Source organism: Rhinopithecus roxellana, chromosome 14 (assembly GCF_007565055.1).
Source record: "Rhinopithecus roxellana isolate Shanxi Qingling chromosome 14, ASM756505v1, whole genome shotgun sequence".
Classification (NCBI taxonomy): Eukaryota; Metazoa; Chordata; class Mammalia; order Primates; family Cercopithecidae; genus Rhinopithecus; species Rhinopithecus roxellana.
In genome coordinates, this window is record NC_044562.1 from 30,103,963 (window position 1) to 30,128,443 (window position 24,481).

Below are 24,481 nucleotides of genomic sequence, written 5' to 3' on the forward strand. Positions count from 1 at the left end.
GTCTGCCCAGGCTGGGCAGCTGGCAGAAGCATTGCTTCCATTCATTGGAACTACCCGCCCTAGTGTGGGGGCACTGTCACCTTTTGATCAGAGCAATTTTGACATAGCTCTGCTGACATAAATTACCTTTGCTCCTCCGGGTTTGGAACAAGCAGTTCACATGCCATTTCCAATGGAGATGGGAAGGGAGCTCAAGATCAGAGGGGGGGACGGGAGAGGAATTTTACCATTTATCAAGATACGAGTTCAGGCACCTCATTTTTATACAAAACACTTGCAGTGTGTAGGGGATTGGAGATTCTCACAGGCAAACTGTATATCTTCATCGCTAAAATAACAGGTAGGCAAGGCGTTGTTCTGGTCCCTTCCAGCTGGCTTTAACATCCTTTATTTTATGATGATGAGGCTTGCCTCTTCCCTGGGGTCCTGAGAAGCTAGAGAGGCTGGGCTGGGCTGAGCAAAAGGGTTGTCTGAGCTGGAGTCAAGGGGCCCTCAACCTCCATCAGCAACACAGCGACGTCAACTCTCTCTACCCTGGTCAGAGGCTTTGTTCCTTTTACTTTGCCAAGGGCAGAATTTTGAAGGTGGGGATGAGGGGAGCATTTCCTCTGGAGACAAGGAGATCTGGGTCCCCGCCAACCCCCCAACCCCACATCCCCAACCTCAGCGCAGGGCAGCTCAGTCCTAGATCCCAGTGACCATTCTATAGCATTGCAGGGTTGTGGCTAGAATCGAGGTGCTTTAGCACCCAGCAGACCTCCTAACTTGCCATGCGGACAAGAAGGTCCAGGCTAGTGTGTCCCTTAGTCCTAGGAAAATGCTGGACACAGCAGACCAGAGCACTCCCAGCTGGTGCTCTCCATGTGCTCTGATTTGTGCTGTGACATGGAGGGTGAGGGGCGTGGGCCTATCCTAGTGTTTCGTTTTGAGATGGAGTCTTGCTCTATCGCCCAGGCTGGAGTGCAGTTGTTGGCTCATTGCAACCTCCACCTCCCAGGTTCAAGCAGTTCTCCTGCCTCAGCCTCCTGAGTAGTTGGGATTATATGCATGCACCACCACGCCTGACTAATTTTTGTATTTTTAGTAGAGATGGGGTTTCACCATGTTGGCCAGGCTGGTCTTGAACTCCTGACCTCAGGTGATCCAGCCACCTTAACCTCCTTGTCCTGGTTTCTTCTGCAGCTCCTCACACTACCTACTCTTGCCAACCATCAGCATGAAACCCACTCTGCTCCAGGGGTCAGGACCAGAACTCCTGCCTGTCTTCTGAGCAGAGTGAATGAGGCTGAGCCAGGATTGGGATGAGGGCTGGCCTATTTCAGAGCCCAGCATCCCCCACATTGTGATGAGGGAACATGTGACAAGAGGTGGGGGCTACCAGAGCCTGGTTGTAGGGGTTCAGTGGATCTGCCAGCATTCCAGAAACTGCAAGGGGAGAAGTAGACCACAGTCTCCCCTGCCTCCAGGAATAAGGAGAGGTGAGAGTCAGAGGAGGGGATTGGAAGGACCCAAAGTGCTAGCTGGTATATTCTGGAATGTGTGTGTTGGGGAATGCCCAGAGAGGGCTAAATGCCCCTGTCCCGGACTCACCCCTTCCCAGCAATCTTCCCCTCCAGCCATACCTCCCAACAGACACACAGGTTATGCTGCTTGCCATTTTTATTTCCTTGTGACAGACAGACAGACAGCTGGATGGCTGGGAGGGATGGTCAGGACAACATGGGCAGTAGGGATCGGATGAAAGGGGAAACTTCATAAAAGTCAATAAATAAATAAATATGAATGGGAAGAAGGCCAAAGGCCATGGAGGGGTGGTGGGGACATCCTTGGGCCAGCAGAGGGTGCCCGGGGCTGCATCCACTGGACAGGAGGACAGAGCGAGCTGAGTGACTGCTGGCCTCCAGCTCTCCATGTTTCTCCTCTAAGGGATGCTGACAGCTGGCCCACCCCACCTCCACCTGAGTCCTCTCTTCTCCCTCCACCGCCTCGCTGCCTTCTCTCATGTCCCAGCCCTGGGCCCTTGCCACTGTATCTGTGTCCTGCCCCTGCTTTGCCACACTGACTCCCAGCCTACTGCCCTGACACCCTGGGTTCCTTCCTCTTCCTCCTCTCCAGCCATGCCCATCTTCCTTGGTTCTCCCTGAGATGCACTGACCCCCAACCCAGAACCTTCCTAGAGCCTCCTCCTTCCTGTCCCTCGACTTCTTTTCCTCTCCACTTTCCCATTCCCCTCTTGTCCCTCTGCCTGTTCCCACCCTGCCCAGCCTGGCCAACAGGTCTCCCACTCTGGCTTTGGCCTGGGGTGGCATCAGGTCGAGGCCCTGGGGTCTCTGTCCTTGCAGGTCTATGAGGTAAGAGCCCGGCCAGATGCTGCTGCTGGTGGTAACCGAAGCCCCAGGCCCGCCTGGCTCAGCGTGGGCCCTGGAATGTCCCGTGGCATTGGTGGGAACCCCAGTTGAAGCCCGAGGCCTGGCTGTGGTCCGTGCCTCTAGGGGCCGCCAGGGTAGGAGCGCAGCAGCACCTTGTGGCGGGTGGCGGCCTCAGCCCGGCGCCGCCTCTGCTCGCCCAAGAACTCCTTGAGCCGGTTGGTGGTGAAGGTGAGGGTCTGGCGGCGCAGTTTCATCAGGTAGGCGTCCTGCAACCATGGGTGGGCCAGGCAGTCCTGCAGGGAGGGCCGGCTCCTGCCAGGCAGAGCCAGGGATAATGAGCCTGGAAGGATGGCTCTGGGAGCTGCCAGGGCTCTGTCCTGCAGACCCATGTCCCAATCCTGGATCCACCCCTACATGTGTGATCTTGGGCAGCTCAAGAGCTCAGTTCCCCAATCTCTGGAATGGGGACAGTGATTCTGCCTCGCATGGGGTTGCCTCAGGCTTTAAATGGTGAGTAGTATGACCATTTAGTAGAAGCAGCAGACTTCTTCCTAAGAGCAGGGGAGGAGCTGGGGAATCTCTGGCACAGGCCCGGCCAGGGGCAGGTGACACTGGGGGATGGCAGGTGTGGGGCTCACTCACCAGGGATGTACTGAGAGGACCTTTCGCAAGAAGAGGGTGGCGCTCTGGGATGTGTTGGGGTATAGCTGGAAGGCATCAAAGCGGCCCCCCACAATCCGAGCCTCCGTTTCCTGGGGGTCTGGCTCATAGAACGGGGAGCGTCCACTGAGCCTGTTGGGGAAGATAGCTTGACTGACATAGGCAGACTGGAGGCCAATACCCAGGCCGGGAAGGACATTAGTGTCGGGCGCACAGTGCTCAGGACCATGCTACTCCGTACCTGAGTGTGAGTGTGCGGTGTGATGTGTGTACAGGGGAGATGGGACATAGGGGAGAGGGTGTTGGTAGAAGGTGAGTCCGGGAGCTCACTGTGTGGGCAGAGAGGGCTGTGGCGGGTAGGGGACACTCACATAATGTAAGTGAGCACACCCGCTCCCCAGATGTCCGTGGCAGAGCCGATGGGTCCTCCCTTCACCATCTCCGGAGCTGACAGGAGACAGAGGCCAAGCTGACCCAGCTTCCTGGTGGCAGGGAAGTGGGGGCGGGGGAGGTCCCTGGGTGCTTGAGCAGCAGGACAATGCCCAGGTCACCAGACCATGGGAATGACCAAAGTGGCAGGCCCTGAAGGCCAGTAGGCGGGACAGAGGTGGTGGCATACCCCAAGAGACATATGGGACACCTGAGGAATTAGCCCGGGCACAAAATGGAGGGGGTCCCCAGAACTCCAGAGGGGCTGAGAAACAGGGTGACAAGCTCCCTTGGATCAGCTCCAAGGTATGGCTTCCATTCACAAAGAGTGTGGCTGACACCAAGATTAAAAGCCTTTAAAATCAGCCTGGCTGGTTCTAATCCCAGACCTGCCCTTTCTAGCTATGGCACCCTGGGCGATTTACTAAACCTGCCTGGCTCTCCATAGCCTCATCTGTAAAGTGTGGCCTGTAGAACCACACTAAGGAAGAGAGATCATGAACGTCAAGCATTTAGCAGGTTGCTCAATGGTAGCTGGTTCTCCTTATTTAAATAAAATAATAATTGATTCTCCTGTCTTTTTGGCTTTAGCAAATCCCACCTCTAGCATTTATAATTGTCTGATTGCACAAATTGTTAACATCAGATGTACACCTCAGTTTCCTTATCTGTAAAAGGGGGCTAATATTGTGCCACACTCCACGGTTATTGTAAAGATCAATTGGAAGAAAAATCCACATACTTCATTCATTGCTTGCATACAGTAATCACTCAATAAGTGGCACATATGTAAGTGAAGTGGGGTGAGCCCTGGCTGCTGCCTCTCTGGCAGTGCCCTGTCCCCACCCTGGCTGGCAGCTGGTCCCCTCACCCATGAACTCCAGCGTGCCCGTGCGGTGGCCAAGGGGCTGAAGGGCCTGGGGGTTGTAGGGCTGGGCACTGCCAAAGTCCACGATCTTGAGGGCGTTGTCAGGGGCCAACAGCAGGTTGTCTGGCTTGATATCTAGGTGGAGCACATGGCGGCTGTGGAGGTAGTCCAGGCCTTGTAGCAGCTGCACCACATAAGTGGCCACGTCGTCCTCGGAATACCGGAACCTGGGAGAGCAGGGGTGCAGCGGATGACATCTGGCCCAGCCTCCCCTACCTCTTCCTCCCTACTCCCCCAGAATGCCCAGCTACCTGTCACTGAGCCCACAGAGGAGCTCTCGGTTGCCGCAGCTCTCAGCAATGAGCACGAGGTACCGAGGGGTGATGTAGGCCTCATGCAGGGACATGATCCGCTCGTGGTGCAGGGTCCGCAGCACCTCGTACTCCTGCAGGACCCGCCGCTTGCCCTCGGCAGCATAGGGCACGATCTTGGCCACGAACGTTCGCCCCGTGGCGTTCTCCCGGCACGCTCGCACAACACCAAAGCGGCCCCTGTGTGTCGGGGGGAGGGTTACCACAGGCTCAGAGGACAGGAGGGGAACACTTCCACAGTGAAGGCTAACGGAGGAGAGCAGGGACCCCTAGGGGCAAGAATGCAGCAGTTCCAGTGTGAGCTCCAGAGTTCAATCCTAGAAACCAGGCTTCGAGTCCCAGCTTTGCCACTCACTGGCTCTGTACCTTAGGTAAATCCCAGAGCTTCTCTAACCTCAGTTTTGCCACCTGTGAAATGGGTGATGCTAACAGCGCAGTGTCTCTCAGAGTTGTGAAGATTGATGAGATCACATGGCTAAAGCCCGCAGTGTAGTCTGGCACATTTAAACTCAATGATTCTAATAACCCAGGTCTCAGCACCTCCCCTCACCCCAGCCAGTACCGTCTGGTCTTCTCTCCGAAGCCATGCGCTCCAGACATTTGACCCACTCCCCTATGTCCTCTTCCCTTCCCCAGCCCTGCTTGCCTGGCTTTCTCCTCCAGGAAAGTGTAGGGTTTCTGAGGGGGGCCCTGTCGAAGAGTGGTACCCTCAGGCCTAGGAGAGCTTCGGGGACTGCTCCCAGGGGAGCTGACCACCTCCTTGGCTGGGCTGAGACTCTGCACAGTCACCTTGGTAGGCTCAGGAGGGGGCTCAGGGGCTGGGGGCTCAGGGGCTGGTGGTGCAGACACGAAGGAAGTCACCACATACACAGGAGTAGAGGAAGACGCTGGTTTAACCCCTTGAGGAGTAGAGGCTGGGGTCGGGGTCCCAGTGTCAAGGACGAAAGACTTGGGCTCACTTGGGGTGACCTGGGTACTGAGTGGGGTGGGCTCTGCTTGCCGGGCAGCCTGCAGGCCCCTGTGTCTTCGTGGAGGGGTCTGGGGTGGCGGACCCACAGCCTTGAGCGAGGACAAGGCCTGGCTAGGGGCTGTGGGGGGAGATGAGGGGCTGACAGTGACTGATGGGGGGGTGGGGGCAGCAGGAGCTGGGGGTAGGGGCAGTGAGGTAGGAGAGTCAGGAGGCAGGGCCCTGGCTGGCCCTGAGGTGACAGGGGCCTCTTGGTGGGCAGCAGATGGCACAGCTGAAGAATCTAAGAGACAAAGAAAATCATCACTACGGTGCCTTGCGGCAAGGCCATGGTGCTCCACAAGAACCCTATGCTCAGGGCCCCCTTCTTCCCCCACCCCACACCTTTGCACTGACCTTGAGCGCCCCTGACAAAGACCTTCTCAGAAGGGTTGCTGAAGGGCCCCTGCCCAGCACGGTTGGCACAGGCCACACGGAACCTCACAGTCATGCCAACTGGCAGGTGGCTCACGTTGTAGTAACAGTCGGGGATGCCTGAGCTCACAGGGTGCCACACAGACTCCCCTATAGGCAGTATGGGGGAGGGGCTGAGGTCACAGAAGGGGTGGCCCCAGCTCCCACAGTGCTACCTGTGGAGCCCGGGAGGGCACTGGCCTTCCCAGACTCCCCCTGCCGTTCCCCCCACCCTCCGGCTGCCCCATCCTCACCATCCACTAGCCGCTCCAGGGTATACGTGCAAGGTGCCCGGCTGTCTCCCGGCTTCCACAGCACCAGCGCCGTGTCCTGGTAGGTCTGGGGCACCTCTGGAGGAGCTAGCTTTCCTGGGACTCCTGGCAAGAGAAAGAAGAGTCCCAGTGAGCCCCTACACCCCAGCTAAGAGCCCCTCAAGCCCTGCCCCGCTATCCCCCTCACTACCCCCCCCGGGGCCCTGCCCCAGGCTCACGGGCCACAGCCACGGTACAGGAGCTGGTGATGCTGCCCAGGACGTTGGTGGCAGAGCACTCATAGAGCCCGGCGTGCCGCTTGCCCACCCGGGGGATGCTGAGCAGCTGCCGCCCATCTTTGCAGGACACGATGATCACTGAGGGCTCTGACCTCAATGACTTCTTGTCTGGAGACAGGGAGAAGCAGGAGGAGCTGGTGAGTGAGCTAGCACTTGTCCAGGCCCCCTCACTCACTCCCCACTCCAACATCCCCGCAACCATGCTCAGCCCCCACCCTGGCCTAGCCCCTCCCATCCCCTGGGCTCAGGGCCACTTGCTGGCCTCCCTCTCTGTGAGAGGCAGTTTCCTTACCTTTCATCCAGGAGATGTGCGGTGCAGGGCAGGCTGCTGGCAGGCAAAGCAGGGTGGCTGCCTCCCCCTCCAGCAGCACCTGGTCCTTGAGTTTGATGTGGAAGACTGGGGGGAAGTCTGGAGGAAAAGCAGAGACAGCCATCTGTCTGTGGGGGCCCTGACCCACTTACCGCTGAGGGAGCGGTGGAGAAGGCCTGCAAACAGCCATCAGGAAGCAGCATGAAACCTTGTCTCTTCCCAGGCAGATGTGGAAAGTGGAACCCCAGGCCATGCCTTCAAGAATTTTCTTTGGGGCGAGCATCACTTTCCCCAGGCCCTCACTGTGCTGGACTGCTTTTTCCTTGCACTGACTATTGATGATGCTACTTATGTCATGGGTTTGTAAATCACTGAGAGCAGGGCCTGGCACTAATTAAGTGATCTATAAGCATTTGTTAAATAAAATAAAAGCAAACAAATATTGAAAAACTATAATGGTTAAGATCCTGCAAGACCCACCCTCTCTGGGGCACAATAGGGCAAGTGAGAAAAGAATTGAGATGAGTTAGTGACCTGAGCTGAGATGGGACCGAATGAGGAATGTTCTTGCAGAACATGCAGTCTCAAAAGAGTTGCAGTCTAGGAAAATGTGGGCAGATCCTGGAAGCGTGTCGGCCTCCAGGCCCCTCTTCCCACCTGCCATCCGGGGACAGGGTCGTAGGTCTCCTATATACTCCTTCAGGTCAATTAAGTGGTAAGAGCTTTTGAAGGGGCAAGAGACAGTATCTGCCTGACCTTGGGCAAGTCATTTACTCTCTCAGAAGCTCCATTTCTAATCCATAAATCAAGGAAAATAATACCGCGCCCACAGGATTCTTGCTGTGACAATTACAAAGGCATGTCAAGTGTCTGCCATACAGTAACTGATTATAAATACTAACTTTTCTTGTTGCTAGCATTATCTCAATAATATGGCCAGCAGAGAAGCATGGAGCAGACCCCCAGAGAAAGGCTGTTTCAGCAAAGCAGAGAAGCTGCCTTCACAGCTAGCTGGTGGCTGTGCACATGGTAGGGCTAGGGATGAGACCAGTTTTCCTTCCTCCAATGTAGCCAGCCTGTGACTCCTTAGTGCCCTGAGGATTTGAGTGCATGATCCCTGGGAATATCCCTTTAGAAGAATCCCAGTTCGGCCATGGGGGTGGTGGGTGAAGGGTGGGGATAGGGGAAGACTTGGGGGTGGATTTTATTCACCTGGGCAGAGAAAGCTGAGGAGCCTTGGGAGCCCCAGCTGCTGCCTGTCTGAAGAATTGTGGGGGACTGGGAGTGGGGATGAGCCAGGCAGGAGAGGAGTACTCAGCAGGAGTGGTGATCAGGATGGCAGTGTGCCCCCTTCCCGCTGTACCCCACTGCTCCCCAAGGAGGGGTCCCACACTGAGGCTCCAACAAGGCAATGTGAACAGTTTCTCAATGGCTGCCTCCAGGCCAAGTGAGGGTACTGGGTAGCAGGGAGAGAGAGAGAGAGGCCACCTCTCTCAGAGGTGAAAGTGACCCAGGCCCAGCCCTGCCAGCCCCGCCAGCCCCACCCCCATTCCCAGGGGCCAGCCCTGGTTGTTAAAGTGGACTAGGACAGCCTTGTTTCTGCAGAGAACAGGGAGCAGATAAGGTAAGGGGACACTGCCTAGGCAGGAAATCAGCCGCATAAGCAAAACTGGGCCGGGAGGGAGGCCCCAGGTGGGAAGGATCAGCTGTCCCCAGGCCTCTCTGCTGGCTGATTGCTTTCTTTCCCCTTCATTCTCCACCCTCCCTTCCCCACGAGCGGCCCTTCCCTCCCTCTTTTTCTCTCACTGCAGCCCCCTTTGCCCTGGCCAAGGCTGGACACAATCCCTACAGGCCCAGATGAGGCAAGACTCGACAGCCACTCCATTCTGAGTTTTACCAGGAAATGGGGGAAGAACAGGACTGGTGGCTTGTCAAGATCCTGCACATAGCCTGGCTTCACGGACTCTCTCCTTTCCTGCATGCTGCTCTGGAAAACCCAACCTCCCGAAGCCTTTGCTTGTCATCCTTGAGTAATGCGCCTTTTTCAGGGGGGATGGGGTGACCCCACGTGGGGAATGCCTCCCTGTCTGGAGCTCCAGGACACTCAGGCAGAGAAACAGAAGAGGGCAAAGAGCTAGCAAAGAGCTCCGAAGACTGCTTTTCTGTACAGAAGGGTCAGGGAGGGGCAGTCAGGTGTTCGGAGCTGCAGGGCAATGGAGACTTAGGGGGCACAAGACAGGTCGTGGTCCTCTAGGCTGGAGAGAAAGTGAGTGTCTTTGGGTACACACCCAAGCACACACACATCTAAAGGGGGGACTGTGGGGGCAGGAGAGCCCTGTATCTTGAGCTCCTTGAAAAGTGCAGCCAGTTACAGAAACCTTCCAGGGTCTCCCAGGAGAGAGGAGGCCAGTCCCTGACAGACATAAGTATGGTGTCCTGAAGCCGTTTCCGGGACCTGGCTGCAGAAGGTCACACAGTTCAACTTCAGCTGCTCCACTTACTAGCCCTGCGACTTGGACAGATCCTTAGCATCACTAAGCCCGTTTCCTCACCTGTACAATAGAGACAATGATACTAATATTTTCCAAGCAATGCTGCAGGATTGAATAAGGCAGTGCTTATAAAGTGTTTAATAGAACACTTAGCTTTTCTAATGAATGCCAGCTACTGCTATTGTTATAGTTGTCTGAGCAGACCCCTTCCACTAGGCTCGTCAAGGTGGCCCACCTCTCACCAGCCATGACAGCTCCCTGACATGGGTAGGGAAGAGCAGGAGGGGAGGAGGGTCCTCACCCAGCAGGCCTCTATTACCTGACTCACTGCGCACGTACTGGTGACCCAACTCCTCTTGGACGCTGGCAGAGAGGTTTGGTTGCGATAACCCCTTGTCCTTCCGCTGCCGAGAGAAGCCCCAGCGGAGCCGGCTTCGGCTTTCCCCTGGAGCTGTGAAGACCCAGGCCCGTTAGCACTTGCTCAGTCGGTACCAGCAAGTTCACACCTCTCTGCAGCCCTCAGCCCAGAGAACCAGAAGGAACACCTAGCCCCGCCCTGCCCTGCTGCCACCCCTGCTTTCCTCCCCTCCAGCCTTGCCCATTCCACCCTCGGGGCCTCAGCCTGCCCTCGTGGGTGTCCCCAGCCCCTCTGCTCCTCCCACAGCCTCTCTCCAGCGCACCCCACCCTCCTCTGCACCTGCTGCCCTACCCCTGCCCCTCCTTACCTGAGGAGCCCGACGTGGCGCTGGCCTCGGAGCCCAGGGACTCCGCGGAAGGCGTGGTGGCTCCGGCCTGGGCGGCCAACTGATTGTGCGGAAGGCCGAGGCGCCGCAGACTCTCGCCCTCGGACGTGGCCCTGCGAAGCCGCCCGAATAGCGGTGTGCTGCGGCCCGACGCGCCCCCCGAGTCCTCGCCGCTGCCGCTGCGCTGCAACCGGCTCGACAGCCGCTCCAGGGTGGAGCTCAGCCGCCTGCGCATCGCCAGCACCGGGGAGCCCCGCGCCGAGCTCCCGCCCTCCGAGCTCTCTCCGTCCCCGCCGCGGGCCTCCCAGGCCGGGTGGCGCTGCGCGGGAGGGGTCCGCCGCAGCCGCTGGGACAGTGAGAGCGAGAGGCGGCGGACGAGGCCCGGCTCCCCGACTGCCCTGAGGTCCTGCACCGAGCGCGAGCGCTCAGGACGTCGCACCAACTCCAGCGGGGTCCCCGCTGGACTGGGACGGTATATGCCATCCTCCTCCTCGGCCCCGCGGAAGGGGCCGCGCTCCTCCGAGCGGGAGCGGCTCAGCAGCCGCAGCCCCCGCGACAGGGGCGACTCGCGGCTGCGCTTGAACTTAGCCTCGAACACGGCCTCCGACTCCAGGTTTTCGATGCTGCTGCTAAGACTGCTGCCTGGCCTGGGGGGGACCGTGGGAACTCGGGCTTTCTCGGCTAGCACCGGGGGAGTCCCGGCTGAGGGCACGCGCTTCTCAAGGGCTCCCGGAGGTGGGGAGGCCACCCTGGCAAAGACAGCCGCGTGGGGCTTGAGCTGTGAAGGCGACGCGGCAGGGCCCTGCGGAGGGCCCTGGGCGTAGCCTGACAGCTGGAGGGACTGAATGATCTGGGCATAGGGCGTGAGGGGCAGCGCTAGGGTTTGCAGAGCCTCAGGGCGTGGTGCAGGCTTGGAGGCTCGCGCTGGTTCTGGCCTGGGCTCTGGGGCCTTGTCTTGGGCAGGCTGGGGTGCGGGGGGATGCGGAGCATCACTAGGTGTGGTGGCAGAAGGTTCTGCAGACTTAGGGGCACTGGGTTTGGGGACGCTGGGCCGTGCAGGGCTGGATGGCTGGGCCTCACTGAGGGCAGACAGGGAAGGAGACTCCTGTAGCCTACGGGCCCCAAGCCTGGCCACGGGGATCTCGAGGGGCGCCCCCGCTCGGCGGTGCCGGCCCCGGGGCTCTGCCTCACCCTGGGAGAAGCTGCTGCTCTTCTGCAGGCCCCTGTTCTCGAGTGGGGGCTGGTGGTGGGGCGCTGCCTCGCTGGAGGCAGCTCGTGCCATCCGGGGATCCCGGGCACGGCCCCCCAGGCTCTCCAGCAGGGGACCCCTGAGGCCGCTGACCTTGCCATCCTCGGGGCCTCCCCGCAGCAGCCGCTGGCGCAGGGCCTGCAGCCTCTGGGCATACTCGCCCTCACCCAGGCCTCCCCGGGCCAGGCGGGTGGCTCCCGGGCTGGGGCTCCGGCGCTGCGGCAGTTCCACAGACGCCGCCTTCTGCAGGCCCCGGCCCGGCTCCCGCGGCCCGGCCCGGGGCAGGGCGCTCTCGGCGGAGCTGCCCCTACGGAGTTCTCCCCGCCTGGGGCTAGCCCCAGCTGCAGGCTCCTGGCCTAGGGAGGGGAGGGCCTCGGGGCTGGGAGCCTCCTGGTCCTGAGAGGGAGCCCTTCCCTGCTCCTGCCAGTCCATGGGGGTGGCAGCCCCAGTCTCTGGGGTCCCCAGGGCCTCATCCTCAGTGGGAATATCGGTGAGGGACACCCGGGAGCCTGAGAACTCGGGCTGCAGTGGGCGGGGCACTGAGGGCAGCTCTTCCAGCTCTTCCTCTTCAGAATCGGAGGAGGATGAGAGCCCCCCACTGGGGGGTGGCCTTCTGGGCATGGTCACCCACACCCGCTCTGTGGGGGCCCGCAGCAGCTCCGGGATGGGGCGCAACACCAGGTGGCATTTGTAGCTGATCTGGGAGCGCTGGAGACAGGGTACTGGAGTCAGACCTGAGGGACCCCTGGGGCAGGATTGTCCCCCCCAGCCCCACCTCAGCCCTGGGGAAGAGGCCTGAGCATGCAGAGGGTCAGGGAACAGGCAGGAAGCTGGGCATGGAGCCAGTGAAAGCGAGAAGACAGGAGCAGGAGATGAAGACCCGGGAGGGGGAAGGCGGTGCTAGAGAGAAGGAGAAGGTGGAAAGCATAGAGGCTGGCCTGCCACACTCACCTGCCACCTCCTCCGGGAGAGGAATAGCTTCAGGTGATCCGTGCTCATCTCTGCGCCCTTTGCCTGAGTCTGCAAACCCAGGAAAGAGGGCTTGAGGGAAAGCTGTCAACCTAGACCCTCCAGGTTTGGCAACAGAGAGACAAAGTCCACGGGGTGGGGTGGCAGGAGAGAGTGGATCAAGCAGCACTGAGTCTGGGCTCCTGGGGGTCCCCTTCCCCTTGGGTCTGTCAGGACAATGCCTACAGCCAGGGTGTCCTTAGGGACAAATCCCCTAAAGCCCCCAAGGGAGAGGCAGAAAACTGGTGGCTCCCAGAGGTAGGCTTCTGAGCTTCCACCAGGGCTCATGGCCCTGTCCTGGTAAATCAGCTGCCCTGGGAGGCCTGTGCTCTTAGGCCCCTTACCTAAGCCCTGGCTCCCCAGCTCCTCTCTGTCTCCATGTAGGGCCAACACCCCAGACATCTGGAGCCTTGGTGGTCCAGACCAAGACGGATGCTTCCCTCAGCTACCCACCCAGGCTCTCTCTTCCGGAGCTCATTTCAGGTCTGAGAAAGGAGGCTCTTAATTCAACTCCTGACACCAGAATGACCTCAGCCTTCAAGTGACCTGGCACAACCCTCCGTGAACAGTTTATTCAGGCGCTCTTTCCAGACTCATTTGCTGAACCCCCACTCCCAAATCCCCAAGACCCCATCAATGCCTGGCACTGTGCCCTGAGGCACTGGGGTTTGAAGATGAACCAAGAACCTGCCCACATGAAGCTCATAACTGAGGGGCTGAGCCTGCCTGGTCACCCCCAACGCTAGTGTGTGGGACGAGTGCAGGACAGAGATGGAAAGGCAGAAGTCAGGAAGACCAGGGTCTGGTCTCAAGCATGGGGAAGAATTCCACTGAGGATGCCCAGGATGGAGAAGTCCAGATGCATGCCCTGCAGTCCAGGATACCCCCAACTCCATCCCTGATTTGAGCCTGTTTCCTTGTCAACAAAATGGGACTAATAATGTCTTCCTTTGCAAAGCTATTGTGAGGCTAATAGGTCGTATGTATATTCAATGCCTAACGTGGTTACTGTACATAGTAGGTACTCAATAAATAGAACTGTTAGTAACATTCTCTCTCCTTCCATCTTTTGTGCCACCACTTTGCAGACCAGACTCACTTTGAACCAAGGATGTTCTAGGGTCTCCTCTGCGGTAGGTCTCCTGTGAATGAATGAGGATTAAGAAGGGATTTATCATTCAGTCATCCAGTCAGTCAATAACTGTTTGAGCAAACAGGGCTCCTAAGGACTTGGGGGCTTGCATGTTGAGTGGCAGGAGTTTGGGAGGAGCAGGCAGGTGGTATGAGGGTGACCCTGCAGGTGGGGGCTCCCAGGGCCTTGTACTCACAGCTGGTCCTGCACCAGCACTTTGATGAGGAAGCCCCGGGCCTCCCTGCTCAGGCTCAGGAATGTGGTCTCCTCGAAGGCCACGTTGTAGTTTCGGATGTTCATCAATGTTGTCCGGTCATTTTCCCCAACAAATGGGGAGATTCCTGTCAGACTGCAGAGGTGAAGAGGGCTGTCGTGAGGGGCAGGTGGGGACAAAAGGGAATGCCAGTGGAGGCACAGGGCTGGGGACAGGTGGAGGCTCTGGGGTTGTTAGGATGACAGAGGCTGGGCAAATCTGGGTAAGAGGTGAGGCTGCAGACTCTCTTCTGCCCTGTCCCCTCCCCAGCCCCCTGATGGGCAGAGAAGGGGTGCTGCCTTGGGGCCTAGTGGCCTGTGCTTTAGAGGACCTGTTCCATCCATCCTCCAGTGTGGCCTCTCCATGAGTGAAGAGTCTGTGCCAAGGGGATGTGCCCACCCTGAGCTCCACTCCCTTCGAGTCCAAGGTTTAGACACTCAGAGCCAAGGAGTTCCCTGCCTCCATGGCCCTGAGCCTGCGCTGGGCTCTCTCCATCCAGGGTGCCCACCTCTTACGGAGGGATGTGGGGACAAGCAGAGTGTGGGCATGCAGACCAGGGTGTCCACCTTCATGCACATGAGGCTTCTTGCAGTACAAGAAGGAGTGGGGGGTGTGGAAGAGAAGGGAGTGGGCTGTAGCCCTGCAAAGGTCAGGGGTGGACCTGCCAGGAGACTGCTGGGACACTGCAGAGGGGTCCTTACCAGAGGAAGGCAACGACGCCCACAGGCCTGTGAGAAAAGGAGAGTGATGGGTAAGGACTGCACCGCTCTGACTGGAAGGGAGCAGTCCTTTGCTACTGCTGACCTGAGTGAGCTGTTACCTCCCTGGGAACACTGCCATGGACAATGGGCACAGGAGTGGCTTCTTCAGGGAGGACCCTGAACCCACAGGTCCAGATATGCCTGGAGAAGTCCAGGGTCATGGCAAGGCTGGCCCAGGAAGCCCAGGGAAGTCTGGGGAACAATGGGACCATGCCTGCCTTACTGGAGGAGGCATGCTGGCTGCTGAGGGCAAGGCCCAGCTTCCAGGGGAGACGAGGAGTCAAGGACTAACAGGGCTGAGGCCTTGAGAGAATGGGGCAGCCCTGACTCATGACGGGCAAGGAGTAACATGGGCAGGAAACCCTGCAAGCAATGCCTCCAGCCCACTGTCAGAAGGAATCCAGGCTCGGTAAATCTCCCTGCCAGTCAGCACATCCCCAGCACAGCCCCAAGGGCAGCTGCCCTGGCCCACCTAGCCCAGCATGCCAGCCTTACCAGATGTCAGTGACTCCAGACACGGGGCTCTGATTGACAATCTCGGGTGCTACAAACTCAGGTGTGCCATACTGGCAGTACTGGGGCTCTCCTGGAGTCAGCTCCTGGGCATTCCCAAAGTCACAGATCCGCACCTGCTCTTCACCCGCGGCACCATCCCACACCAGCAGGTTCTCAGGCTGGAAGACACAAGGCGAGGTGTGGGGGCCAAATGAACAAGGAAGGACAGTCCACCTCCTGGCTCCCACAGGGCCTGTCTGCTCTCCAGTCCCCACCTCACCTTGACGTCGAGGTGCAGCACGTGGCTCTGGTGCAGGTAGTGTATTCCCTCTAGCACCTGCCGCATATAGGCCCGAATCTGTGGAAACAGGGGGCCCAGAGTCTGTGGGGGTAGGGTGGTATGTGTCTGATCACCTCCAGGGCGGCAAGCGGTCAGGCTGTGCCTGTAGAATAGCCTTCAGATGGCTCATGGAAGGGGCTGAAACACAGGTTTGGGGTTGCAAAGATCCAAGGCTACCATGTGCACCGGAGGGTACAGCACAATTACAGGGAGGAGCCATCGCATATTAATAAGTAGAATTGTGCAGTGCACAATATGTACAGCCTGACATGGCAGGACTGCAGCAAGATCAATAAAATCTAGGTGGGGCTCCTTCCAGGAGAAATGTTTGGGGGATGCTTATGTGATGGAGTGGGAAACAACAGTTAGGAACTGGGGTGGGTTTGCTGAGATTTAGAGACAACAGCGCAAGTCCCAAATAGATGGGGGTCTGGTATCATTGGATGGGGACTCTGCTGCCTGCCTAACAGTGCTCTCTGCCTCCACCCCTGGCTTCCTGTGGGCACAGATGGCACACTCAGGACCCATTTTGTTGATTCACAAAGCTCAGGTGGGTGAAGGCCAGTGCCCAACCTGGCCCCTACCACCCACTGCCCTCACCTCAGACTCACACACGGTGGGTTTCCTGGCCATTCGCTCCAGCAGCTCCTCTGTGCAGCTACGTCCCAGATCAAGGAGAACAGTGCCCATTGCCAACTTCTCAACCCACCCCAGAGCTCAGGGCAGGTCCCAGCTCAGCATGAGGTCCTCCATTCCCTTACAGAAGACCTGATACTAGTCAGAGACTATCTCTCCCCTCCTCCACATGTACCGCCTCCCCACCTCCTGTCTTCTGAGGGCACAGGTGGGACACCCCTGCTTGAACTCCCACTTTCTATGGGATCTCAGACAAGTCACTTCACCTCTCTGAGCCTAGGTTCCCCCAGGAGTAATACGGGAATGAAATTTCCTCTCCTGCCCACCCTGTAAAGCATTTGTAGGGATCAAATTACAGCAGAATTTCGTTGACTGTGGATGGGACTTCTTGACTCTATTTGAGAATGACCTAGAAGGTCCATGACACGGAATAATTTGTCATTTTGCTGAGGTTTGAATTCAAACAGTGCAGGCAGGAGGCTCATGAGCAGGTTACGGTCACCCTGCTACTGGGGTGATGAGCCGATCACCCAGCATCCTTACCTTAGTGTGCCTTTGCTTAACCACAGCCTTCATGAAAGGGTAAAATCTGTTCCTTATGAAAACAGCCTCCAAATAAAGCCAAGTATTGATCTGAAATGGGGTCACTTCAAATATGCAGATGCATTGTACTGCATTTCATGATGAAAAGCATAGGCCACATGCTAGCTGTGTGACCTTGGGCAAGTTATTTAACCTCTCCATGCCTGTCTCTTCATCTGTAAAACGGGGATAATACAAGTTAATGATAAAATTCTAGGAGATAGGAATATATGAGGATTAAATAGGTTAATATTTGTAAGACTCTTAGAACACTGCCAGGCATACATGAAATGCTATGTAAATTGAAGCTAACAATGGGCTTAAAACTGTTGGTTTTCATAGCAGTCTCCAGATGTATCCCTCCCAATTGTCAATAGGACTACTTTGTAAACTGTAAAACATGTTGCCTATTGGATGTTATAAGGACCAGTCATTTAGGCATGGATCCCCCCAGCCACCAGCCTGTCCCAGGATACAGCTCCGTGACAATGACCAGTCCTCGGCGCCTCTCGAAGGCCTCATGGAAGTAGAGGACACAGTCGTGCTGGAGCCTGGCCAGCAGCCGGGCCTCCCGACGTGCTGATGCCTTTGGCTTGGCCTGGCTGGGGATGAACTTGGCCGCAAACTCCAGGCCGGAGCTACGCTCCACTACACGCCGCAGGTAGGAGAAGGCACCCCTGGTTGACACAGGGAGGGGGTCAGAGATCAGCCATCACTGTGGCCCTCTCCACCCCTCCCAGCCCTCAGACCCAGCAGCTTCTCTCGGCCCCCACTGGCTTCCCTCCTAGCCTCACACCTGCCGATCTCCTGGTGGATGTCATAAAAGTCGCTGAGTCTCCTTCCTCGATGGTCCTCATCCTCCCCGACCCCCTCGACCTCCATAGCTGTCTGAGCTGGGGCAGAGATGTCATGGTGTTAGGTGGGAGGGGAAGAAAGCAAGTAGGCCAGAGACTGGGACAGGTGGACAGAGGAAGGAGACAGAAGAGGTGCAAGAATGTTGGGGGCTCAAGGTGGAGGGCTGGGCTGGGGGTGTGGTGGCTGGGAGTCCAGGGCTGGCTGCTTCCTGGGCAGAGCATGGCGGGGGTGTCACATCAGATTCCAGGAGGTGGACGCTTTACCTTTCTCCGGAACACGTGCCCACCTGAATGCACAGCCAACTCTGCTTTGCAGGAGACCTCGCCCGCCAGGTTCCGGGCGGTGCAGGTGTAGACGCCTCCATCCTGGGCCCCCGTGCTGAGCACCACCAGGGAGCACTCATTCTCCTCATACACGAAGCTCACATGGCTGCTCTCGATCAGCAGCACCTCGTCCTGCAGAGTTGGGTCTCACCTTCAGCCTGGGCCTGGCCTCACCTCTGCCTTGGGGCCAGGAGCCGCTGTTCCAGACCCCGCCCTCATCTACTCTGGGCAGCGCATCTCTTCCCAGTACCCAGAATCAGCTCCTCCCTTATCTTCCACAGAAAGCCCTGCGCCCCTCAGCTAGTCAATCGTCTGCATCCCCTTTCCTCCTCCTAACCACGCCTCCGCCCGGGCTCCGCCCTTCTAAGCCTCCCAGGACCCTCCCACGCCCCCAGGGAGCCCCTCCTCTCCCTCCCAGGATCAGCCATCAGCACACTCTGACCTTGTACCACATGATGTCCGGCAGTGGTTTTCCCTCAACCACCACGGCAAAGCGAGCAGTTTCCCCAGCCCCCACCTCCACGTCCTCCATGATGGACTCAAACCGAGGGGCCTCTGAAACACATGGGGATGGGAGTGGGAAGAGAGGGGGCAGAGGGTCAGCTTTACCCTGCCTCCTCAGCCCCTCCCTAGAGCCCCCATCAGCGACTGGCTCAGGCAGAACGCTAGATCCCCGCCTCCCAGCAAGCCACCGTCCCCCACCCCCCACCAACTGGGACAACAGAGTTCCCCGCCTGGACCAAGCGCCCCCGCCCCCGTAAATCCAAACGTGATGTTCTCCAAATCTCAGGAAACCTGGCACAAGGTGCAGGCTTGCTTTGTTCGACCTTCAGTATTAATTTGGCAGCTTTGAAATTAGGAGATTTTCACACACAAAAGAAATCTGGATTTCCTGCCTCTCTTGAAAAATCAGGACTGGCCATCCTGTGTCGCTCCCGTCACTGCATGAATCCGCGGGCGAGGAGCGGCTCAATGCTGCCCCCTGTGGGTGGCCGCCCTTCTTCACAGGGCCACCCGGGGGCTTCTGACTACCTGAACTTGGTCCCTGCAGGTGGCTCAGCCTGTGACCCTGAATTAAGCTCATGGATGGCATTGCCTCTATCTTGGAGTTTTTCCTCTGAATCTTTGAAAAATGTTTAGAGGAGCTTCTATTAATAGCACCTGGGAGATGGCAAGATGAACAAACAAGTAACCCCCAAATACCAAACCGTCTAGAAATGGACTCTATCTCCCACATGTGGTTGTGATTTCATTCTCCATACATATCACGTGGTCATATGATTTCCTGGTGAAGCAGCTTCTAATTCTCATGATGAAATTAAATACATATTGCAATGTGCTTTGCAAAGGAGACTGTGACTTCCAGGTGTCCTCCGCCAGCCCCCACCCACCACCCCAGCATGTTTGAGCATCTCAGCTTGAGAAGTAGGATGAGTCAGGCACTTGGGAAGGCAAGGTGGCCAGGTGTGGACCCCCACCCTTCACAGGCACACAGACAATGGGGGGAGGCCATCCTGGGGGTGGGGAAGACACTGCAGTGGGGTTGACATGGAGGAAGGGGGCCACCACTCCACTTGCCCTCTCTGGGTGTGGCGGGATGGGGTCTAGTGGAATAGGGGTGTCAGTGCAAGCCCCAGCTCCATCTGAGCCCTGGCTGACTGGGCTCAAATGGGGCTCCATCAGTCACTGTTCCAGCTAGGCTGTGCTGCAGGGCTCTGAGGGCCAGGGGCCCCCCAAACTTCAGGGTTCCTCCTATATGTAGGAAGAAAGGTGAGTCCTGAAGATGAACTGTCAAGGAGTAAAGTGGTGACTGAGTGGAGAGTGCTAGGAACAGGACAGGCAAGGAGGGAGACACTTAAAAGAACACCCAGCCACCCACCATCTTCACAGCAGGGCCGGAAGGGTTCTCTGTCTCTTCGTTACACACCCTATTGCCACTTCTCTTCCACTTCACAGACGCCTCCCCTCCCCTCTAGGAATCCTATCCCCCATGGACTGGGATGTGGTAGGGGCAGTCTGTGAAGGTCAAAGCACCTGCAAGTTTCAAGTGAGCTTCAATGGTTTTTTGAAAGCACCAGAAAATGTCCATTTACCCATGATAAGATTGCCTGTTCTAAGTAAAATGTCACTTTCTTTGCTTTTGGTTGGAATTGTATTTATTCAGCAGGTAACCCTGCTTAGCCTATGTTGATCAAGAGTTCTGAGTGGCAGTTACATATGTCTAGAGTTAATTAACAAATTAGAAAACCAAACAGTTACTACCTAATGCATTAGATAGCAACTAGTTGAGAGACTACATCTTTAAAGGAGAAATTATAAAAAGAATCCTAAGGCCCGGTGCGGTGGCTCACACCTATAATCTCAGCACTTTGGGAACCCGAGGTGGACGGATTACTTGAGGCCAGGAGTTCGAGGCCGGGAGTTCAAAACCCACCTGGCCAACATAGCAAAACCCCATCTCTACTAAAAATACAAAAATTAGCTGGGTGTGGTTGTGCATGCTTGTAGTCCCAGTTACTTGGCAGCCTGAGGCACAAGAATCACTCGAACCTGGGAGGTGGAGGTTGCAGTAAGCCAAGATGGTGTGGGTGACAGAGTGAGACGACTGTCTCAAAAAAAGAAAAAAGAATTCTTGCTGCAAACATTGGGAGGCTCTGTCAAACACGCTTGTGCCAAAGGGCCACCAGGATCCTCAGGGCTGGCAGTCTGGTGATAAGATGTGTTCACGGGTTTCTTTAAAAACCAACTTGGTCTTCTCATGTTTGTTATATCTGAGATACTATTTCCTATTATGTTTAACACAGGAGCTAGGAGTCAGGCAGCCGCACTTGAACCCAGTCCTGTACTTATTAGGTTCTGCGAACTTGGGCCAGTTACTCTTAGCCTCAGCCTCAGTCTCCTCATCTGTCAAATGGAGATAATAACCAATCCCATCTCACAAGGCTGATGTAAACATTAAATGAGGCAATACACATAAAGTGCTACTGAGACTGGCACACATTAGGCTCAATCCATCTTTTTTTTTTTTTTTTTTTTTTTTGAGACTGAGTTTTGCTCTTGTTGCCCAGGCTGGAGTACAATGGCACAATCTCGGCTCACTGCAACCTCTGCTTCCGAGGTTCAAGTGATTCTCCTGCCTCACCCTCCCAAGTAGCTGGGACTACTGGCGCCCACCACCACGCCCAGCTAATTTTTGTATTTTTAGTAGAGACAGGGTTTCACCATGTTGGTGAGGCTGGTCACAAACTCCTGACCTCAGGTAATCCACCCATGTCAGACTCCCAAAGTGCTGAGATTACAGGCATGAGCCACCGCGCCTGGCCAATAAATCTTATTAGTATGATTGTTGTCATTATTACTAGTATGGTATTTGTATAGCCATGACATGGACAGGCCTGACTGAAGGACATGGGTTTGGATCTGCAGCAGTGTCAGGCTGGTTGTGTACCTGAGGGTGTGAGGAGAGAGCTTTGGGCCTTGGAGGGAGGCTAGGAAGAAGGACCCGCTGTCACCCACCTGCCAGCTCCAATGTGACTGAGCAGGTCTGCGTGCCGTGACGGTTTCGGGCAGTGCAGGTGACGGCCCCCATGTCCCGGCGGCTCACCCGGCAGATCCGAAGACAGTACTGGTCATCATCTGGCTGGCTCAGCTCGTACACACCTGCCCGTGCTTCTAGGAGGGCCCCTCGGCAGCTAAGGGACACATGACAGGGAGGTCATCCAGATCTTGCCCCAGGGAATTCTGGCCAGGCTGGGCCAGACCTGGGCAGCCACATGTGGGAAAGGGGCCCACCTCCTCCAGACGACCTGGGCTTCCACATGGTTGAATGTGACGGTGACACTGGCGGGCTGTCCCTCCACCACATACACGATGTCCGGTTTGTCCAGCACAGCAGGGGCCTCCTCCAGGGGTGGGCCTGGGAGGAGGAGAGCTCAGGCTCTGTGCTGGGCTTGACGCCAGGTCCTCAGCACACACCACTCCTTTAACACCCCTCATCAACACTTGAGCTCCATTTTTATAGATGGGGAAGCTGAAGCTCAGAGAGCTTTAGCGATTTGTCCAGGGAACACAGCCAGGGAGCGGCAAAGCTGGGGTTGTGGGGTTGGACCCCAGCAGGCCCGATCCCAAAGCCTGAGCTTCGGCCACTGTGTCCTGCTGCTTTCAGGAGGGAGAAGGAAGTGTGTAGATGGGACAAGGTCCTGCCCAGCCTGGCTGCTCCTGCCAGTTACCATGTCCAGGCCAGCCCTTGAGCTTCCACCCCAGGGCCCTGTTCCCCATCCCAGCATCTCCCACTCCCACCCAACAGGAGCACCCAGGCTCACCGTGCTCCAGCAGTTGCACAGGCTCAGAAGGGGGCGAGGGCTTGCTGCTGCTCTTGATAGTGGTGCTGAGGACCCGGAAGATGTGCTGGACCCCCTTACGCAGCCCCGTGGCTGCCCACCCTGGCTCCCGCAGGCCTGTGACCAGTGCCGTCCACTGGTCCGAGCCTAGCACCTGGTGCTGCACTGTGTACGTTAGGGAGTCCGGGTCTGGTGGGAGAGGAGCTACTAGAGGCTGGTGTTATAGGAGCAGCACCCCCTCCCCATCCAGCTGGACTGGGACCCTGGAACTCATTATTAGTCTGCTCTGAGGACATGCCTCAGTCCCTGCTGTTGCTTCCTGCCTGTCCCCCCATCTGCTCTTGCTCTTGCCCAGCAACTTCCCTGGGAGGTTTAGAGCCAAGAAGATACCAGTTACAGGCACAGATGGGGCTGGAATTGAACTCTAATTCCTTGATACCTGAGGCAGGGAAACTGAGGCAGAGTGGGAGGAGATCCTGGACAAGAGGAGGAGAGGGCATTTGCAAGTCCCGACCCAGGCACCCAGTCCCTCTGAGAATGGGAAGGGAATGTGGCAGTGCCCCGTGCCTCCTCTCCCGACCCAGAGCGAGAGCACCATGCACCATGGAGAGAAGACGGGCAAAGCTGTTCCTGCCAGCATTCCATCAGCTCCTGCCCTGCCCATCCGCTTCTGGGGTCTGGCCCCTATGGTGCCCTGCCTGAGCCTGCCCTGTCCACACCCCTTCCCCACCCATGGCCCTGTGCAGCCCTGACCCACCGATGGCCATGTCCAGACTCCTGGGGGGGTTCCATGTGAGTGTGACCATTCTCCCCGTCACAGCCACCACCTGCGGGGCACCATCTGGAGGGCCTGGGACCACATCTGAAAGCCACAGGTCAAATGTCTGCTGGGTCCAAGGGCCCAACAGCCCCACAGGATCACCAAGCCTCAGGGCAGGAGTCTAGGGCCTGGGGTCTCAGCCGCAGGGGCAGGGGCAAGGGCAAGATGGGGGGATCCCCAGGGGATGGAGGGGAAGGGAACTGATGTAGAGGTCCCTTTCCCTGAGCCCCCAGGTAGTGCCAGAGGCCAGGCTGTGCATGCAGCTGACCACGAGGGTGCCTGCCTCACCTGTGACATACAGGTGGGCATAGCAGGCAGCTTTGCCCAGCTTGTTGGCGATGACGCTCTTGTAGACACCGGCGTGCTGAGGCCCCACGGCAGGGAACACCAAGCGATGGACATCCCTGTCTGGTGGGGAAGGGACAGTGACACTGGGCCTGAACCTGGAGGATACCTTGAGGGGTAGGCCTATGCCATCCTGGGCCTGGTCCCTCATCCCCATCCACTGTAGGGAGGAGGCAAGTGGGGAAGGATGGGGCAAGGATGGGACAGGCAGCAGGAAGTGCATCCACAGCAAACTCCGGGTCCCGGCCCGACCTGGCTTCCAAGTCTACATCTGCCCTGACCCCTCTGGTCTGTTCCTCCAGTGTGTCAGGCCAGGCAACTTATCATCTTCTCTTCCTCCTACACTGGGCACCCTCTGGGGTCCCTGTCCCTGTTGACTGGCCCCTCGTCTCCCCACCTCTGCAGGGTCACAACCTCTATGTCAAAACTCGAACAAGGCTTTGTTCCCAAGGCCCCTCCCCTAAGCCCTTCTTCTCCATCCCCAGGCCACTGCCATTCTGTCTCCAGCACAGCTGCAGGGAAGCCCTCCAGGAGGGCGGCAAAGCCCTCAACCCGAACTCCCTGCCAGCCACATCTCTGCTGCTCCTCTGCATCTTGATGCTGGCAAACCATCAGGCCCCTGAACGAGCCTCTGAGTTCCACCTCCAGGTCATTGCTCACAACATTCCTCCCTTGTGGAATGCTCTCCTCTTACCTGAGGTTTCCTTGTCCTTCAAGACATAGTTCAAGTGGGTGCAGCCCATGAAGCCCTCTGCCTCTGGCCCGCTCTCTGCCCCTCATCCTCGGACTCCTCCCAGGACCCCAACCCTCTCGCCTGCACATCGATGGGCACTGGCCCACACTGCTTTTCATGGGTGGGGGCTCTTCCTCTTGTATAAGTCACAGCTCCTGACCTGGCCTGCAAGCTCCTTAAAGACAGGGCTGACTTTGTCAGATCTGCTTGTCCCACCAGACCCAGAACCTCACACACAGTAAGTGCCAAATATATTCTATGATGATATATTACAAGAGTTGCCTGCTCTGTGTCCAGCCTGTGCCAGGTACCTGACATGCTTTCCCCACCTGGAATCCTCGCAACAACTCTACAAAATTATCCCCATTTTACCAATGAGGTCAGAGATATTGACTTG

At 57.4% G+C, this 24,481-nt stretch overlaps 1 protein-coding gene across 7 annotated transcripts in view; it reads right to left on the reverse strand.

Annotated features, from left to right (window-relative positions):
• Positions 1 to 1,641: 1,641 nt before the first annotated feature.
• Positions 1,642 to 24,481, reverse strand: part of SPEG (striated muscle enriched protein kinase) — a 59,009-nt gene continuing 36,169 nt past the window's right edge. For all 7 annotated transcript variants that reach the window (XM_030916955.1, XM_010360311.2, XM_030916956.1 and 4 more), the window contains 28 exons: positions 23,295 to 23,414; positions 22,944 to 23,048; positions 22,169 to 22,375; positions 21,639 to 21,762; positions 21,363 to 21,538; positions 18,289 to 18,401; positions 17,810 to 17,978; positions 17,465 to 17,561; positions 17,145 to 17,345; positions 16,051 to 16,108; positions 15,391 to 15,468; positions 15,111 to 15,289; positions 14,556 to 14,582; positions 13,798 to 13,950; positions 13,569 to 13,611; positions 12,413 to 12,481; positions 10,195 to 12,169; positions 9,789 to 9,920; positions 6,960 to 7,076; positions 6,608 to 6,775; positions 6,372 to 6,494; positions 6,061 to 6,228; positions 5,344 to 5,947; positions 4,638 to 4,877; positions 4,330 to 4,553; positions 3,401 to 3,476; positions 3,012 to 3,161; positions 1,642 to 2,681 (listed from right to left, as the gene is read on the reverse strand). In XM_030916955.1, the coding sequence (XP_030772815.1) occupies positions 2,489 to 2,681; positions 3,012 to 3,161; positions 3,401 to 3,476; positions 4,330 to 4,553; positions 4,638 to 4,877; positions 5,344 to 5,947; positions 6,061 to 6,228; positions 6,372 to 6,494; positions 6,608 to 6,775; positions 6,960 to 7,076; positions 9,789 to 9,920; positions 10,195 to 12,169; positions 12,413 to 12,481; positions 13,569 to 13,611; positions 13,798 to 13,950; positions 14,556 to 14,582; positions 15,111 to 15,289; positions 15,391 to 15,468; positions 16,051 to 16,108; positions 17,145 to 17,345; positions 17,465 to 17,561; positions 17,810 to 17,978; positions 18,289 to 18,401; positions 21,363 to 21,538; positions 21,639 to 21,762; positions 22,169 to 22,375; positions 22,944 to 23,048; positions 23,295 to 23,414 (6,089 nt within the window). In that variant the 3' untranslated portion in view covers positions 1,642 to 2,488. The remainder of the gene's footprint in view (positions 2,682 to 3,011; positions 3,162 to 3,400; positions 3,477 to 4,329; positions 4,554 to 4,637; positions 4,878 to 5,343; positions 5,948 to 6,060; positions 6,229 to 6,371; positions 6,495 to 6,607; positions 6,776 to 6,959; positions 7,077 to 9,788; positions 9,921 to 10,194; positions 12,170 to 12,412; positions 12,482 to 13,568; positions 13,612 to 13,797; positions 13,951 to 14,555; positions 14,583 to 15,110; positions 15,290 to 15,390; positions 15,469 to 16,050; positions 16,109 to 17,144; positions 17,346 to 17,464; positions 17,562 to 17,809; positions 17,979 to 18,288; positions 18,402 to 21,362; positions 21,539 to 21,638; positions 21,763 to 22,168; positions 22,376 to 22,943; positions 23,049 to 23,294; positions 23,415 to 24,481) is intronic.